Source organism: Salminus brasiliensis, chromosome 16 (genome assembly GCF_030463535.1).
Source record: "Salminus brasiliensis chromosome 16, fSalBra1.hap2, whole genome shotgun sequence".
NCBI lineage: Eukaryota > Metazoa > Chordata > Actinopteri > Characiformes > Bryconidae > Salminus > Salminus brasiliensis.
Window position 1 is genome coordinate 32,650,324 of NC_132893.1, and position 19,909 is coordinate 32,670,232.

The window sequence follows — 19,909 nt, forward strand, 5'->3', positions numbered from 1 at the left end:
AAGTAACTAGCAAACTAAAGTGGATTCAATACTGGGGTAATCAGAATGCACACAGTGTTTCATCCTGATGGATTTACATTTATGACATTTATCTGACACTCGTATTACAGAGGAGGGCCAATGTAGTGTTAGGAGTCTGGCCCAAGGACTCTTATTGGTGTAGCGCTGCACAGTCACCCAGACTGGGAATCGAACCCCAGTCTCCCACATGGTGCAGTAGCTCACTGGCACCATGTGTTATCTGTTGCGCCACACCAACCAATGCAAAGTAACAGGGTGGTAAATAGCCCTGTGAAACCACATTATACCACTTTATACATCAAATAAGTTAAAATACTTAAGAAATGTATCTTTGCTTTCATTTATAATATATTTTTTTATATTTAGGATATATATTTATATCTTAAATATGGGCCTATGTTAAGGTGTCCTGCAGGAGTTTAGATTTGTCCACCGCTGAGTGAGTGTTTCAGCAGCTGCAATCAATCTACTGGGTGAATAAGCTGCATAGCATTAAGCAGGCCTTCTCAAACACTCCCCTCATTGACATTCTGCACTCATACTCAGTCTAGTGCATTCGAGCAGCAGCCTGCTCTTGCCCTTTAACTCCGTGGCAGGCAAAAGAAAAGGAAAACCAATGAAAAACTACATGGCAGCCTGGGTTTGGATTTAGGCTCCACAAGCTGTGACCTTCTCTCTGATGGTAGAGGCTAAAGTTAGCTGTTTATATCCTGGCAGACCAAATTAGCCCAGGTGAGCCTTGCCTATTTAAAATAAAGGTAAAGGTGCAAATGTGACCTCTGCGTTTGACCCAACCAAGGTAGTGAACACACACACTAGTGCACTAGGGGCATTGAGAAAGGCACACCCCCAGAGTGGTGGGCAGCCAACTCTAGCGCCCGGGGAGCAGTGCAATCCACTTCAGCTTTGGATAGAGGGAGGAGATAGTCTTCCCACTCGACCCCCCCCCACCCCCAATTCTTACCTGCTGGTAGGATTTGACCCAATGACCTTCTGATCTCAGGCCCACCTCTCTAACCATTAGGCCACAACTATAATAAAAAGCATGGGCTGTATTATGATACATGATGTTGCAGGACACTGGCCTTCTGTCTGATCCTCGCTTTTGAAGAATCAACGCTGGGGACAGAGCTTTCTTCTGTAAGGCTCCCCAACTCTGGAATAAACTTCCTGTTGGTGTTTGGGACTCAGACAGACTCTCAGTGTTTATCCACCTTTTTACTCAAGCTTTTTGTTTCGTACCTTGCTGATTTAGCATGTTTCCATACTAACGCTGTTCTGACCCCCATGCACTGAGCTGCCCCCTGCTGACTGTTTGCTGCTGGCACGAGTCCATATGTGGACAATCTCCATGTAAAGGTAAGAAGAACCTTGAATTTAAATATGCTACAAAACAGCTACGTAAGTTCTGGAAACAAGTGCTGTGGATTGATGACCTCAAATTAGATCTTCGGCCACAATCAGGAAAGGAAGAATGTTAAAAGTACAAGATCCTTGAGGAACTTGTGGATCTTTTTCTTCTAAAAACATTTTCTTGAAACGTTTCAAAGCAAAAAAAAAAACCTCCAAAAGTTCCTCAAGGATCGTATACTTTCTGCTTTGGACTCTTTACTATTTGCCACTATTATCATCACCACTATTAAGTATCTACACCATGATTAGTTTATTATGATTATGATCAGAGCAGTTCAACAGTTTAGATGGTTTGGTCATTTTTATCAATAATCTTTAAATAGTTCTGATCAGAGGAGGACGGGTCGGGTCCCCCTTGTGAGTCTTGGTTCCTCCCAAGGTTTCTTCCTCCAGCTCTGAGGGAGTTTCTTCTTGCCACTGTGGTCTTTGGCTGCTCACTGGGGGTCTTTGATCCTTCATGTCTTACATTATTTCTTATTTCTTTTGTCTCTGTCTTTTATTAATTACTAATTATGTAAAGCTGCTTTGTGACGACAACAGTGGTAAATAAATCTGTAACTAATAAATCTGACTTGACTTGACTTACAGGTTCTACGTCCTTTACAGGCCGTCCATCGAATTACTCAAACTCCTAAACACTTCTTAAGTTTCGCCATCCTTTTTTGTCCCTGATGCACTGTGCTGCCCCCTGCTGACTATTTGCCACTGACACGAGTCCATTTGCAGTTGGCTGCCCTAGCCTACCCGTTGGATCTTGTCCTGCTGGTAAACAACCCCCTCCCCACCGCAGAGGAGGACGGGTTCCTCTCAAGGTTTCTTCCTCTTGAGCCGATGAAGTTTTTTCTTGCCACTGTTGCCCTTGGACTACTCAAAAGAGGCCTGGACTCGGATCTCTGCGAAGATTCTGTGGGGGAACCTCTTTAAGGTGGTTTGAGGAACCTTTTTCCGTTCCTTAAAGCACCTGAAGAGGTCTCGCCACAGCTTCCACCAAGTTCCTCAAGGACCTTATACGTCAAACTGTACGATTGGAGCCGTACAAAAAGGAACTGCATTTCCCGAGAACACCACCCTGCCAACTGTGAAGCATGGGGGCGGATCTTTCAAGCTTTAGGGTTGTGCGGCTGCCAGTGATATAGGCAATACTGCACGAGTGGAGAGCTCCCCCCCTTTGTTCAAGTCTAGAGGTCTAGTGGTGTCTAGTGCACTATATGGACAAAAGTATTGAGACACCTACTCATTCATGGTTTCTTCTGTAATCAAGGGCATTAAGCTTTTGTTGGAGTAATTGGCTTTACCGTCCAGGGAAGAAGAAGGCTTTCTATTAGATTTCTGTGAAGATTTGATTGTACTTGTGCAACAAGAGAGTTAGTGAAGTCAGAATGTTGGATGATCACCACCACACCTCATCATCAACTTAGTATTGAATGGAGCACCATCCATCATTCCATAGGACAGTCCCTCCACTGCTCCACAGCTTAATGCTAGGGGGCGCAGCAATCATTATAAGCATGGTGCCTCCAGATGTAAGCTCAGCCCTCTGGCACTGCAACTTTAAGCTCAGTCTGCGGAAAGAAAGAGACGCAACTCTGAGGGTTATTGTTTGTTCAGTTTATAAATACCATTTGTCATTATCATAATCTCTATAATCTTTCTCAACTTGCAACAAGAGAGAGAGAGCGAGAGAGAGAGAGAAAGACAGAAAGAGAAAGAGAGACAGAGAGATAGAGAACAAAAGAAAAATACAGTAAGGGCAACGCTCAGTTCTCGCTCAGGCCAATTAGCAGTCTATGGGGTATACGCATGTGTGTGTGTGTGTGTATATAGACACACTACTGTAGACGGACTGTAGCAAACAAATCACACATGACTACAACACTTCTGCCATGGGCCTGTCTGCCGCACTGAGAAGATCTATAATGATGGTCTTCGGGGCACTGAGTGTGTTTTAAGGGCATGTATGCATGTGTGTGTTTCATAAAAGGACGGTGAGGCCCTTCGTTCACTTTAGGAAGGAAAGGTAGAAAACAAAACGTGTCTAGCTGAACAGATGGTGTGTTTAAGGACCGTATTGGAGAGAATTTATTGAGCAGAATAAAGAAAAAGAAAGAAAAACATTCTTTAAACAGAATTAAAACAACCTAGACATCTTGGCAGTTTCACTGAATAAAAAAAAGAAAGAAAAGAAGAAGAAACATACAATGGCACGAAATAAGCCGAGGCTTAAAGAATACAGGGACATCCATACGAGTTCAAATTGCTGTTTTTATACACAGACACCTTGAACAAACCAAAAGAAGAAGAAGAAGAATACAAAAACAGAAAACATGAACCTATGGCTGATGTCTGACTGACGTCTGACTGACAGATACTGGAACCTGCTGCCCACTCCGCCCTGCCGCCGGGACTTACGGGTAAGGTTTGAGGGGGGCGGGGTGGGGGGAGGAGGAGAGGGTTATGGGCACAGACAGCAGATGGCACATCACCGGAGGAAGGCGCGAGCCCCGGGAACCCGGCTGCCCGTTCTCCAGACCAGTCTGAACCGGCTTGGTTTCGGTTGCCGCCCGCCGATTCACCCTGTCCTGGAGCAGGAGGTGCCCGTCGATACATGATGGTGTTGGTGTTAGTGGTGATGGTGGTGTCGGTGTCGTTGGTTTTGGTGGTGGTGGTGGTAGTAGTGGTGGTGATGGTGGTTGCCACGGAAACAATTTATTTATTTATTTTTTTGTCGCTAGTTCATCATATCATCATCATCATCTTCATCTTCTTTATCCCCAGCCCCGCCCTCCCCCACACACAGACAGAGGTTCGGAGGTTTATCTATCTAGCTCCGCGACGGCCGAGCGCGCTAGTTCACTTTCTCCTGGAAGATGTAGAGGTTGTTGGTGGTTGCCACGGCGATGATGTTCTCCTGCGGGTGCCAGGCGGTGTGCAGGATCTTCTTGTTGAAGTCCAGGCTGTCCACGCTGATCTCGTCTTTCTTGCGCTTGCCGCCGGCGCACACCCGCCGGGGCTTCAGGACCTGCCGCGGTTTGCTGCTCTCCCGAGACGCCTCCAGGGTCACGTCCCTCCGCTGCGTGCGGTCCAGCATGCGGAAGAAGTTGTTGTAGGAGCCCGTCATCACCACGCTGGCCCAGCAGAGAGAGAGAGAGAGAGAGAGAGAGAGGGAGAGTTAATGATTATGATGATGACGATATGGGGGTATGAAGCTGAGCAAACAAGTAACTTCTGCTTTCCCACACGTTCACCTAAATTATAGGGAAAATGCACAAAAAGTATTGGGACACCTGCTTTAATCTTCTTAAGAAATCAAAGGGTATTATAAAAAGAGTTAATCCTTTTTTTGTTGGAGTAACTGTTGCTACTGTCCAGGGAAGAAGGCGGCGCATTGCTGTGAGGATTTGATTGCATTCAGCAACAAGAGCGTTAGTGATGTCATCTCATCCCAAAAGTACTGAATGGAGCACCACCATCATTTCAGAGAACACACTGCTGGTGTATACCAGCCATGAACAGCACATTCAAACTATAGAAAGCCACCACACTTATTTATTTAAGAGATTTCTGGGTTAATTGCAGAGATATAGAACTACTTCACTACTGTACTTAAGTACTCAAATACTGTATCTGTATCTACTGGATTATTTTTTCTCCTACTTCCACTTTTACTTCACTGCAGATTCTGGATGAGTTTAATACTTTTACTCCGTTACACTGTTTGTTTATGTGCTGCATCGTGACTCGCTACAATTATAAAAACAATACGAATCATTTCAGACCCACATTATCACCTCCAGAGTGCTAGATGGCGCCGTCACCGGGTTCAATGAAGCCGCCTCAACATTGATTAGAACAGGCGAGCCGTAAGCGAGCATGCTGACGTTCTTCCTCTCTCTCACTCCGCTGCTGCAGTGAGGACACTACCGCTAGAGCTCTGTTAGTTTATGTCCAGATGGAAGAAGAAGAAGAACCACCAGAAGAACCTCCTCCATCTTCACCTCCTGCAAATACTCGTATGTGTCGGAACGGCCTGAGATCTTTCAGCTGTAGTTGAGTTTACAGAGAGTGAAGCTCAGGGGTTTGAGCTGCTCTCCTCACTGGTTTTACAGATGAAGCTCTTGTATGTGGCGGGTTGAGTCAGGTCTGCTCAGCTCTCTCTCTCTTTTGGGCGAGTTAGTTTAGAGAGTGAACTGAAGACTCGTGAAGTTCATGAACTCTGTCTTCTACTACAGCCAGAGGAACTGAGACAGTGCTTAAGTCTGAGCATCTGAACTAATAGAAACACTGATACCCAAACTTTTGACTGATTTAATAAGTAAGAACTACAGAACACAGTACTGTACTTTTACTTTCAGTACTTAAGCAGTACTGTTTAGAATACTAAACTACCTGCAGTACTTAAGTACAGAAACTGCTGAATACTTTAGTACTTCTACTTAAGTCACTTTTCTGATAAAGCACCTGTACTTTTACTCAGGTCTGGCTCTCTAGTACTTTATACAGGTCTGGTTAATTGTAATAAAAGGATGCGGTATGAACGGTGACACTATTCGAATGTACATGCAATTATATAATCAATTACATTTCCATGTAATATAAATAGTTTGTCTGTATTTTCATTTTTTTCAGTCCCCCCTGAAACGTAACCTGATCAGGGGTGCACAGCCATCCTTACACTCTCAGCTACTGGTGGCTTCTAACAACATGGAGGACATGTAGGCCACATTCACACAGGAGAAGTGAGTTACCTCCAGCAAGACTGACTGGAACAGTGTGATAGCAGTACTAGCTTAGTGTTACACTGACCCTGGCTACGGCCCGCACCATCCCTGCTGACCAGTGATAAGCGGGGCTTCTCTAGATAAGCGCTATGCCCAGGACCGAGGATCAGCAAGCTCCTGCTGTCCTCAGCAGAGCTGATTACAGTACAGCAGTAAACCTCAGATTTATCATCTCCAAACATTTACAGACGTTCTCCTTGTAGCATTTGGGTAAAACAAGCGATTCGTCCAATAAGTGCCATTTTATTGCCGATAAACTTGATAAATTAGACTTCTGCTGTTCTAAACCGCTGCAGTGCGCCCCCTAGTGGTTACAAAGTCAGTTCTGCTGCACCTGAAACTAAGAGGAACAAGATCCTGTCTATTTCATCATCAGCTGGGGTTAAAGCAGGGTTAAAGCTTCAACTGGCCGACAGACCTGCAGATATTGAGGTGACGTCCTCGGAGGTCGTTTACTGCTTGACCGATACCAGGAGTGTCGTCCTTATTAACCGATTTCTGTAAAGCTGCTCAGAGACACGAAGAAATGTGATCTGAATCAGATGTCCAGTTCAGCACCTGGTCTCTGCTTATGTGCTTTATGTGCTAAAGCTGAGGATTGGGTGTATTAAACTCTGGACACTACAGCAGCACTGCTCACTGCAATTTTAGCTTACTGCTCCTTACTGGTTTAAATCAATAGAAACAGCAACAGAACCAATACTGCCAACTATTTAAGGAGCACAAACAGCAGAGGCTAAACATTATTATTTTATTTTTTATTGTATATGTAGGTGAACGCCACTCGTGTGTTGAGTGTGTGTGCAAGCGCAGCCACAGTATACTGCATGGGTGGGCAATTCTGGTCCTAAAGGGGCTGGATTCCTGCAGTTTTTAGGGTCAAGCTAATTTAACAACTTACCTGTTTTATAATTATGCAACACCCCCCCTTATTTTTTGTGATAAAAGAAAGTGCATACTGCCCAACACTAGCAGGGAAATCAGCAAACTGTTGCCCTGCGCTGCTTTGCTCTGCAGCCTGAACCTCCTGTTAAAACAGGTGCTGAGAGAGAGAATAGCCAGATTGCTCATTTCCATAAATCCCAATTTAATCAGTAGAGCTATTCACACTGGTTTCTCAGTACTGTTTCTGATTTATAACTGGTTTTCTTGTATCTGCTCAAAAATAAATGTATCTGGGGTATTCTCCTCTCCTCAGAAGAGCTGCAACACCACATTTCAGACTGATTATTATTTATATATGTCTGAGATCAAAATAGTTTTTTTTACACTGTTACAAATCTTGATTCTACAGAGCTCCAATTACATGATCAATTTGAATGATACATATTTTCAGTTCTAAGGCCAGGTTTCACCAAAAGTTAACGATGAAGCAAGATAGCAAACAAGATAACCTAAATTAGACTCTGAGAATAGAGACAGGGTTGGTTCAGCGGCAGATTCACATTTCTATCCACCCACCCACCACTCCAGCAGGTCCACATGGCCGAGAGCTCCTCCTCACCTGTCATTCCCGTTCCAGCAGCACTCGAACTTGTCGAAGATGCAGTCGTTCTCATAAAGCGAGCACAGCTTACTCCTGAGGTATTCGTGGACCTGTGGACATAGAGGGTCAATAATTGGTAAACTTTCATTGGTAAAATTCAGCATATTAACATAACTTTAATTATAGTCATGTGATGTGGGAGTGGCTTGCTAATGGTGATCATTGGTAACCATGTCTGCTTGTTAACTGCAGACGACTCTAATTATGATCAAGTGCTTCTCAAACTGGATCAGACCAACCTACCATGCTCTTGTACGGACTATAGCTATGGGGCAGTGGTGGCTCAGCGGTGGCTCAGCGGTTAGAGCTCCATGCTAGTGATGACAGGGTTGTGGGTTCGATATCCGGGCTTCCGGCTCTGGGCTCACTGTGTGCGTTTCACTGGTGCGTGAAGCCAAATTCCATCTCTGTCCGACACTAATGCTGAATATGGTTGTCTAGTCTCGTCTTGTCTTGCTAAGTAGTGCCCCCCAGTGGTTCAAATCGTGCTGGTACACAAATAAATAAGTCAGTACCAACAAATCATAAGAAATTAGGTTTAGGGTGAGTTTTCTAGGCGTTCACCTAATGGGCTTGATCAGATCTCAGATCTCATGCTGGAACTGTAGACGATTTTGCTTCATTTAGCACTGCAGTAGTCTGCTTGAAGCAATGTCATGATAGAATAACAGCCATTACTGTGTATTTGGGTTCAACTGATTATGTATGATAGTCCTATTAGCTGCTATCAGGCCAGCAAAGATGAACAGTTTTTGAGCTGAAGTAAAGGTGAAAGGACGATCACCAGATAATTAATTGAAACTGGGATTTTTGCCAGTAGGAATCTCAAGCATATCAGATCTGCTGGATTAGATATAGTCCCAAAGTCTCAGAGTTAATGACTGCCCATTATCCGGCCACACAGTAGCCTTCCTTGTGGCAGACTAGGGTTCGACTCCCCATCCTGTCAGGCACACCACACAAAACTACACCAATAAGAGTTCTTGTTCAAGTCTCCCAACTCTACATTCCCCTACCTGCATAAAATGACCCAAACGTAGGTCGCTCTGGATAAGAGCACATCTGCAGCAGTTCAGCAGCATCACATTTCAGATCTTATGAACTTTTTCACAATTCAAACAGAAGTGGAGGACTGCCGGAATTTCCCGTTTCTATTAGAACGAACTTTTCCTCAACACACCCACCTGGTACGTCTCCACCGGGCGGTTTTCCATGTTAAGGTCCCAGATCTTGACGGACAGGTAGTCTCGGGTCATCATGTAACGCCCGCTGTGGCTGAACTTCACGTCTGAGATGGAAGAGATGATTTCTGAAAAGAAAGAGCGATTGCTGGGGTCTTCTGGTTCCTCGAATACTGGAGAAGAAAGCAGACACACAGTATGAGAATTTGAAGACCCCAGATAAACCAGCCTCGATTCAACCAGGTAAAAGCCCAGCAGGGTTCATCATCATCATCATCTGAGTGCAGATCTCCAGCAGGTAAGAGTGGGGTTGTAGAAGAGCACTGAGCGTGGAGATGTGCTCCATGATAGAACGGATTATAAATGACTGTAATACTGAAATATCGGGGTAACTTCACGCCCTCTTACTGTCTATATTTCACTCCTGTGTAAACAGGTCCTTCAGTCATGTGGACTGCACTTAGAGTAAATTTAACTAAACTCCTTAAGAAAGCATTTTGCAGGATACTTTCCAAGATACTGTTTACACCCAGGACCGGGTCCCTTTTGGGAAGGGGCTCATGATCGCTGGTTTGGTTTCACACAGAACGAATTTCCTACGAAGCGTGAAGCGATCGCTTTTCAGTCGAACCTAGATTCATCTTAATTGATTTTCATCATAGTCCTTGGCTATAAACACTCAAGCAGCGCAGAACAGCACTTTCTGGAGTCACAGCATTTCAAAGAGCCGTTCTCATAGGAGACATTTTTTTTAGGCATGCAGCCGATAAGTCGAAGGAGACGCATGACAAAAGGAACCAATCACGCAACCCCGTCCACGCCAGAGTCTGCTAGAAGTGAATCCCAGACCACCAACTGGACAACAGCTTTTACACTTGACCAAACGTACAGAGCCTGCGCTGCTGTAGCATGAAAACTGCTTCCAAAAAGACTTCCAAAAGTCACTAAATGCCCCCAATAGTTCTCCAGATTCTCTAGAATGTGTGGAAACCCTGACTGACGTCAGAAATGTACAACAATGTAAAAAATTTTTAGCTTGGGGTGCACATATATATGCGTGTATATGGTATTGGTCAATAAAAAAAAAGACCATATACACACACATATGTGTGCACCCCAAGCTAAAATAATTTTACATTGTTGTGATTGTCACAACGGTTTCAGTTTGAGTGAGCATCAGATTCATAACCACTAATTTGTTATTTAGAAAGAAAAGCAAATAAAGAATCTCTGTGTTTGAGTCTTATTTCAATATAAAAGAACAGATGACTGACTGAACAGATAAATTGACTTGACGTATTAATCAAAAATACTTGACTCCGTTCTGCGCCCTTCAGCTTAGGATTCCAGCTTCAACGTACAAGTGGAAACCAGTCCATTTGCTGAAACTGGCCAAATTCGGGATCGGACAGCACGGCAGAGACTCTAGTATCTCAGACCATACAGGAGGAGTTTGGCTGGACATATCAGACCTCTTGTGAGGAACAGAAGCATCTGTTGCCAGATCAGATCTCCTACATAGATTCTCAGTCTTCTACAGGCCCAGTCCTATAGCCCCCCCCCCCCTCCACCCTTTACTCCACACACTGACGCTGCAGCCTGCGATTACCTAGTGCCAAAGGTTGATGCACAGGTCGTCAGCAGACAGATCACTGCGTCTCATTGCCGCTGTTGACTGAGATGGAGTTTGAGCATCTTATCTTTTGACAACAGATTTATAATTCTTATTTTGTTATTCATTAATAACTATACTTCACTTCTTTTTTTTTTTTAAATATGTAATTCTCAATTGAATATAAATAGAACAAATTAAATACATTATGCAGAGAAATTGATATTTGGCGTATTAATCAAAATCAGAGCAGAATATTTAGATAAGGCTGGACTGCTGCTCTAAAATACCTGCATTTGCATCATTTTACTACATTCGTTACCATACAGAAATAAATATTATGTCTAAAAATGCTGTAATAATTATTTAATAGCGCAATGTTACCATAACGCTGAACCAACTGGCTCTACATCCAATTTCCACCTTTCAAAAACTGTCCCCATCTTTCCCCTTCATCAATATAAGCAGCTACAGACAGCCCTCAGATCAGTACACCCTCTACTGAGTAAGACTGAGTAAGACTACGGTGCCACTGAGCGTAGCGATGCTCACACTTGGAGTGCTTGTCGCAAAGTGCGGAGGCGCGCATGTCACACATGCGGATGGTGCCCTTGCTGCTGCTGTAGACGAAGGTGTTGCACTGATGTGGGTGGAACTCAGCTGCTGTGATCACCTCCGTCAGCTCCTCCATGTTGGCTGGCTTAATGTCCACGATGTCTAGCACTGGGTTAAGGAACACACATACACCCTTGTCCCTCATAAGGCTGTTTACACCTTGCGCTGACCCGCCTTTCATATCCCGGATTACCTGGATCTACTAAGTCTGACCGGAAGAGATCGGATTTTACTAGAGAGATAGACAGACAGGCAGATAGATAGATGGAGAGAAAGAGAGACAGATACATATAGACAGACAGAGATTATACCAACTTTCAGATAACAGCTATTCTGAGACAATGCCTACAGAATATGGATAAGAAATTGACTGATAACATAACTCTGGAAATAGTTCACTTACGTAACGTCGTCTCTGAAACTGCAGCGAATTTCCCTAGAAATTACCATCATCACTGCATGACTCAAAGATTTGCATTTTAACTACATGACTCAGTTCTGCACCCTTCAGCTCAGAATTTCAGCTTAAACTTACAAGTGGAAACCAGTCCATTTGCTGAAACTGGCTAAAATCTAAGAGACTTCAGTCGGCTGGACATTTCAGGCCTGATTAAAGTTCTTATCCGGATCCTGGAGAGGAACCTGCTCCCAGATCAGGCCTCCTATAATCATATATTCAAACTCGTATATTCTCAGTCTACTACAGACCCTGTCATATATCTCCCCCCCTCCCCCCTCCCCATGCACTCATGCCATCTGCAGGATACTGAAGCTGCGGTCTGTGATTTCCAAGTGCCAAAGGTTGATGCGCAGGTCGTCAGCAGACAGGTACGTCTCATTGTCGCTGTTGACTGAGATGGAGTTGATGTGGTAAGTGTGAGCGTTGGCAAAAACTCGGCGAGGGCTGGCCTCCACCATGAGGTCCATGGGTCTGAAGACTGGCACCTGCAGGACAGCCAGAGGGTACAGACATTCAGGACAGGGTGGGGCTCAGGAATGGCAAGAGGTGAGCAACCGTCTCCACTGTCTAGGAAAGGCTTCTACTAGATTATCTAGACTTCTATCTACACTAGCAACAATTGACAAAAGTATTGGGACACCTTAATGATTGTTTATTCTGAAATGTCTGAGTTTGACTGTCTCTACTGTCCAGGGAAGAAGGCTTTCTACTAGATTTTGGAGGAGCACTGCTGTGAGGATTTGATCGTGTTAAGCGTCAAGGATGGAGGATGTTGGACACCCCAAACTCATCCCAAACGTACTGGATGGAGCCCAATCACAATCATTCCAGAGAACATAGTTCTTCCACTGCTCCACAGCTCAACGCTGGGGGGCTTTATACCCCTCTAGCCCATGCCTGCCTTAGGCATGGAGCTAATAGGTTCATGTTTATCTGCCCCAGAGTGTCCTATTCTATTGGCAGTACTTCTTACAATGGTTAATGCTGACCCCTGATTTCATTTAAATGGTACACTAACAAGTTTAGAGCCCCTATATAGGTTGCATACGGTTCTTTAGCTCTGCACCGGAGCACTTTACACCCATCACCCAACTGCCAGTGACCAACTAGAGTACCCCCCTCCCCCTCCCCCTCCCCAAATCCAAAAATACACATCTGCTACATACCCACCTTCACGGATGCCTGAAAACATTATATCTGGCAACCCTTCTTATGAATATTCATGGGACCTGACAAGACAGTCCCGTTATCCAAGAGAGATTAACCATGCTCAAACCCAGACAGGGAAATTCTGTTAGAGCGGCTGTAATTCAGTGGAAGAGTCATCTCTCAGACACTTTCCAGTTCACAGAGAAGCTGAGATTCATATATCGCTCCATCAGACCAGCAGAGGTTAAGTGGTAGGCGTAGCGGCTCTCTGGAGTGCGTCAACTGTAAACGCTGCAGATGCTTAAGCATAAAACATGCAGTAATTCATAAAACTCTGACTGACGCTTGCGTGGCTACGCTGTACAGCATGTTAGTCAGCTGTCAGTTCAGTTAGATGAGGATCCAGATATTTCATTTATTTATTATTTTTAAATTTTATATTTATTTATATTATTATTTATTTATTTTACTTACTTTACTTCTTTAATTGCAGACAAACTAAACTAAATGAGGCCTAAAAGGTTAGAAAAGCAGGCCTGGGGGTTCAGTACATTTACAGCATTTAGCTGATGCTCTTATCCAGAGCGCCTGACAAGGTTACTCATATTACAGAGGAGGGCCAACATAGTGTTAGGAGTCTTGCCTAAGGACTCTTATTGGTGTAGCGCAGTATAGTGACCCAGACCGGGAATCGAACCCCAGTCTCCCACATGGTGTGGTAGTTCACTGGCAGGTAGTGGTGTTATCTGTTGTGCCACACCAATACACAGTTCAGTAGATCACTGGTTCTTATCCCCAGGCCATCCACAGCAGAGTTTGACCCGTGGTTGATTCGTTAAGATAAGCCAATATCAGCATGCTGACCGCGCATATATGGTTAAGCATATGGATCAGCCATAACATTAGTACTACTGACAGGTAACAGATGAAAAACAGTCATCATGTCTATCTACAGGGGCTCCTGCCAAGGAGTGGATATCAGGCAGCAAGTAAAGAGTCGGTTAGTAAAAATGAACAAGCATAAGAATCGGAGACACTGCTAGATGGCTAGACGACGGGGTCAGAGCATCTCCCAATTGTAAGGCAGATCCTGTGGGGTCTTTAGGGCACCTAAAGCTCTTCGACATGATCTATGGAGGCCCCACCTCACAATTAACAGGACTTAAAGGATCTGCCGCCAACACCTTGTTGCTTTCAGAGGTCTTGCGGCCTCGAATGGTCAGATCTCTTGCGGTGGCACAAGCAGACCCACTTAATTTTAGGTGGTACTAATGTTCTGGCTGATCAATGAGATTTTTCCCAGCTTAGAAAGTCAGGGACAGAGAGCAGGGTCAGCCACTCTACCTGGACCAGAGAGGGTTAAAGGCACTGCTCAAGAACCTAGCAAGATGCAGGCGGTGGAAGATGCCAGTTTTGAACCCACAACCCTGCGAAGAATAACCCAGCGCTCTAACCACTGAGCTTCCGCTGCCCCAAGGGTGTAGAAGTGTGAGAGTACATACCCGTAGAGTCGTGATGGTGGTCGAGTCCCTGCAGCGACCATCTTCCTCTTTAAGATTGTAGCCCTCTGGTCTTTTATCACGTTCACTTATCTTCCATAATTTTATAGTTTTATCTGTCGATCAGAAAAACAGCGCGGTAAAGGACATGCAAGCCTTACAACAAGTTATGGACAAAAGTATTGGGACACCTGCTCATTTATTGTTTCTTCTTAAATTAATGGTATTAAAAAGAGCATATCCTGCTTTTGTTGGAGTAACTGTCTCTACTGCCCAGAGAAGAAGGCTTTCTACTAGATTTTAGAGGAACATTGTGGAATTTGATTGCATTCAGCGACAAGAGCCTTAGTGAGGTCAGGATGTTGGATAGTGATTACCACCCCACCTCATCATCATCATCATCCCAAACTGCCCCCAATTCAAAAGTACTGGATGAAGCACCACCATCATTCCAGAGGACACATTTCTTCCACTGCTCCACAGCAGCTCAATGCTGGGGGGCTTTACACCCCTCTACTAGCCCACGCCTGGCATTAGGCAGCATGATGCCTATAGGTTTGTGCTTATCTGCTTCAGAGAGTCCTATATTCTATTGGCAGTACTTCTCTACAGGGACTAGACAAGCTGTGTGCGCGCATGTTTTGCAAATCTGTGTCAATGGTTGCAAGTAGCTGAATGCATGCAATGGAAAGGTTGTCCACAAACATAAAAGGAAAAAAGGAAGGCGTAGATAAGCAAATGGCTGGATTGAGGCCAAACCAAAAATAAAAGCCAGGGAGTTCCAAAACGCAGTGCACAGAGAGTGGATAAGGGGATCATGATTTTATTTTTTGCTGGTTTGATCACACACACACACACACACTACCCCTCCTCGCTGAAACGGGTTCTTGTATATAAATGGAGCCTCCTGGCTGTAAAAGAAAAGGTTAGAGCTGGATGAGCTGCAATCCAGAGCTCCAAAATGCCTTCATAAATACTCAGTGGTTGTATAACACATCAGGGATCATATTTTTAGATAGAGAGCAGACAGCTCTGGTGAGTCACAGGCAAAAAAAAAAAAAAAAATCAAGAAAAAAAAAAAAATCACCACTCTGATTTGGAGGATTTGCTGCAACTGGGTTGTCTCAACTGGAGGCAATCTCAGGTGCATTTACTCCTCCAATGATTAGCCATTGCTCACTTCACCAAAGCGGCAAACACAAGCTGAATGCAGAGGCTCTTAGAGTGGGGGTGTGCTGATTTCAGATAAAACCGATATAATCAGTATTAAGCATCCTGCTGATAAACAGGTAAGCTTATTATAGCCACACAGGCTCGGCTATAACAAGGACACACAGTGTCATTAACGTGAAGCACCAGCCTGCTGAACATGAATGAGCGCGAGTGCGTCAGTGAGGGAGCGAAACGAGAACCGACATCTGAACAGTCATATAGCTCTGAGTTCAGACCAATGACTGTAGAAACACGGACGCCGTGGCTCCAATCCCTTCTGTTCTATAGATATGAAGCCATAACTCATGTCTGCGACCAGGTTCGATCAGACTCAGTCCTTCATTTTGGTGGACTAAACGTGTCTTGGAGCCCTGGATTCCCAGTTTGTCCAGTAAGTGGGGGGTTTCAACAGTAAAAACTTAAGTTACCAGTTAGCAGCCAAAACAAAAGCTGAAACTCTACATTCCACCTTAAATAGTGCTCCAGTTACAGTGTGTACAATTCAACAGCAGAACCTCACTGCTGCATTATTTAAGGTGGAACAGAAAGCTTGAGGCAAAGGAAAACTTTAGCTTAGCGTGAGTTCAGAGTCTCGTTGAAAATGTGTCCGCAGCAACAGCAGGCGGCTCCCAAAGCATTTAGCAGACGCTCTTCTCCAGAGCGACTTACAAAAGGGCTTCACTATTTACCCAAGAAAAACCTCAGCTAGTTTAAATAGATTAATAATTCAAAGATCCTCTAATTTTAAACTCTACTAAACACAAGTCAGTAAGGAGACCCCTCTGCTATTCGCCCAAGTACTCTCAGAAGAGGAGGGTCTTCAGTCTGGGTTTGAAGACAGCGAGTGTTGGACTCTACTGTTCGGACACCCAGGGGAAGTTTGCTCCACCACTTCAGTGCAGGACAGTAAAAAGTCTGGACGCTCGTCTTCCGTGGATCTTAAAGGATGGCGGGTCGGGCCGAGCCGTACTTGAAGCTGGAAGGGCTCTTGGTGCAGATCAGGCTTTTGACCATCGCCATCAAGTATGGAGAGGCTGGCTGGTCCAGTCTTGGCTTCATAGGCCAGAGTCAAGGTTCTGAATCTGATGACCTGGGCAGCATCTACTGGAAGCTACAGTGAAGAGATGTGCAACTGTGCAACAACATCTTATTCCATTTTCTCCATTTGGGAAGTTCTAATGTTCCTCCCATCCCGTCTTTACTCTGGAATTACACCTGGTTAGAACCCAAACTATGGTGGAAATGCTCAGTTCTACCAGCGAGAGAACCACGCTCCTGTCTTTGGTTCTAAACCAGCTCTGAATGAGCCGTTCAGAGCTGGTTTAGAACCAAAGACAGGAGCGTGGAGGAGGCTAATGCTCATGCTAAGGCTAAGGCACACACACCAAGTGATCAGACTGCAGAGCTGCAAAGGAGCTGGGAGCTGAACGGTCAGGTGGGTCAGTCAGACTGGACTGTAGGATATTAAACACTATAGAGATTAAAAATACAGTCGTTTAAAAAGTTCTAATCAAAGTAGATCAGATTAGGAATTAGTCTGATTTTAGAAACTGGTCCTAAACTAGTGGTTTTACTGCTGTTTACTGTTGTGGATTAGCACAGCTCCCCTAAATTGTGGGGCTGTATGATTTATACAAACACAAAGATCAGATCGGTCTCGGCTGACTGTCAGCATTAAAAGACTCGGATGAGCGGATGGCAAAAACATGATCGGGACAGCCCTAATTGATGGGATTCTGCAGTAGGAGGGTTTGTTATGAAATGTAATAAAACCTACATTTAATAAGACTCTAAAATGTAGGAGGGTAACTGTGCCAGCCTGCTCAGACAGTCTCAAACGTATCTCAGCTGAAGAGCACCGAAGAGGAGCCTTCGCTAGCAAGATCTCTCCTACTCTGGCTGCAGTCTTTCCCTTGTATAAAACATCCAGTCAATATTAGAGCTTATCTGCAGGTTTCAGCTCTGAATCTTTAGCGGATCAGGATCAGTGTAGTGTGGCTGCACAAACCGTTTGTGGACAACAAAAACTGCGCGGCGTTCTTCTGTGGCAGCCAGCGGATTTTGTTGATCTTCTCCTCGATCTCCAAGCTTTTCAGGTAGTCGAATTCGGGCTCGTGGCTCTGAAACGTGCTGTAAACATTGTACTCGCTGCGGCACTGTGGCTGACTCTTGTTCTGTGGGGAGCGAAAAAGGCAAAAAGACATGGATAAATAACATGCTCGGGTACATGGGCCTACAAGTAGTCATGTTAGAATGGGTATTTCTTGCTCCTGGGCGCCCCCTACAGTCGGGAAGTGTTATTTACTTTGACTCAACTGCAGTAAATACACAGCTGTACATGTGCATTTTACATTTTTACAAGCTGAGAGCTCCAGAAGCAGCATCTGAAGGTAGAGAAGCATACTACTAGAAGTAATACTACATGAAGCTCCACCAAAGTTACATAGTGTATTTGCTTATTTATGGTATTTTAGAAAGAATTAGGACTGGGTGGAACGACATACCCGGACAGTTTCATTGTATAATTACAGTATTTTTTTCTTCATGCCTGGGACTTTTATAGGTTTGCAGCTTATTTTTGTGTTTAAAAATATAAATATTATTGTATCATGCATATAATAAAGTTTTAATATAATAATAAAATATAATAAAATAAAATATAATAAAAATTGTGCAAAAAACTGAACTTGTTAGTGAAAACAGTTAGTGTAACTGAAAAGGTTAAACAGCGGCTTATTTACTATAAATACACACATTTAATACCTAAAAAGACAGATCAGACATCTTGGTCATTAAAGAACAGCTTTTGAAGGTTTATGAATCTGAATTAGAAAGAATAGAAGTGTTTAAGTGCAGCTGTTCTCCAGAAAGAGCTGATTTTTCAACATCGCTGCAGCATGGTCAGAAGGTCTGGACCGGCTGTACGTATGTCGTGTGTGTGTATGGGGGTGATGGTGGGGAAAGACTGATGTGAGCAGAGATAGACAGACAGACAGATAGACTGATAGGTCGATAGATAGATACACAGCCACAGAGAGAGAGAGTTGTTAGTATCGCTCTGTAGATGTACGGTGTGGCTGAAGGCAGCTCTCCTCACGGTCTCTCAGAAGCTCTCCTCTAATCTGGTAATGGCGTGTTAGCAGACGGCAGCGCCAATTTTACTTGAAACCAGGCGGACATGAAAACAGCCCTGTGGTCCTCGTGCAGTGTGCGCGTTCTCCGGTGCTAGTCTACTCATGCTAGCCATGCACCATAGGGTACATTTAAACTGCATACTAAAGTAACGCTGAGATTTAATCATCATATCATCATGATTTCTTATCCTAAATCCTAAAAATTCAGAACCTAAACCAAGGAGTATCAGAGTGGATCAGTGAGGAAGGACTGAATTAACACGTTTCAGCACCATCTGAGCAGAGGAAGTACCTCAGTGTCTTGCTGGAAGATGACGACCCGACCTCCTTTGTCTCCTGTGGCCAGCAGTTCCCCTGAGTGGTTGAACTCCACAGTGGAGATGATGTCAGCTGTTGAGAGACACAGACAAACACCTCAGTGAAACCAAAGACAAAGAGAGGACACTTGATGCATTATAAGAAATCCTGGACTCCGGGCAAGACACACACACACACACACACACACACACACACACACACACACACACACACAGGTAGGTGGAGGTGTTCGCTTTATTTGGAGGATTCTGTCAAACAGATACAGCAACAGGAGGAGGTGGACCAGCCTCATGCCAGCGTGGGTTACGTGATGCAGTGAACGATATATTATTGTTATTATATCTATATTATTATATTTATTGTATATATTCTTATTACAACATGACAATGCACTACTGCGCAGGATACTTCCACCCTTACATACTTAATAGCATAGCTAGTCTGGCGTTGTGCCGTCATTCTTTAATATCTTCAACAGGGGAAGAGGTTTATTCACTAATATATAGCTATAATATATATATATAGTGACCATGCAAAAAACTTGTATGTCTGTTTTCTATTTTTGGCAGTTGTTATTTTTCACCCAGAGTCCCAACGGATGAATGGACCAATAGAAATGCTCCAAAATGACTTGTAATGAAATCCTAACACTGACACAGGATGGTTTTCCTTCTCTTCTAAAGCTGCCATTTCATATCAAAGTTGGTCATATCAGATTACGTCCTTCTACCCAGTAGTGGGAACAATTACCCTTGACTAAGAGGACAAGAAGGACACCTACGTCAGAATGCTGTTCATAGACTTCAGTTCAGCATTCAACACCATCATCCCACAGAACCTCAACAGGAAGTTAAGCCTGCTGGGCCTCAACACCCCCCTCTGCAACTGGATCCTGGACTTCCTGACAGGAAGGCCCCAGTTAGTCCGGTTCGGGGACAGCAGCTCCAGCACCATCACAATGAACACTGGGG

At 44.3% G+C, this 19,909-nt stretch overlaps 1 protein-coding gene across 1 annotated transcript in view; it reads right to left on the bottom strand.

Moving 5' to 3' along the window:
- Window positions 1–3,495: 3,495 nt before the first annotated feature.
- Window positions 3,496–19,909, bottom strand: part of ppp2r2ab (protein phosphatase 2, regulatory subunit B, alpha b) — a 32,966-nt gene continuing 16,552 nt past the window's right edge. The window contains exons 3-10 of the mRNA XM_072658864.1: window positions 18,913–19,010; window positions 17,495–17,660; window positions 14,278–14,390; window positions 11,934–12,111; window positions 11,104–11,268; window positions 8,943–9,112; window positions 7,717–7,808; window positions 3,496–4,559 (exon numbers count right to left, since the gene is read on the bottom strand). Of these exons, the coding sequence (XP_072514965.1) occupies window positions 4,280–4,559; window positions 7,717–7,808; window positions 8,943–9,112; window positions 11,104–11,268; window positions 11,934–12,111; window positions 14,278–14,390; window positions 17,495–17,660; window positions 18,913–19,010 (1,262 nt within the window). The 3' untranslated portion in view covers window positions 3,496–4,279. The remainder of the gene's footprint in view (window positions 4,560–7,716; window positions 7,809–8,942; window positions 9,113–11,103; window positions 11,269–11,933; window positions 12,112–14,277; window positions 14,391–17,494; window positions 17,661–18,912; window positions 19,011–19,909) is intronic.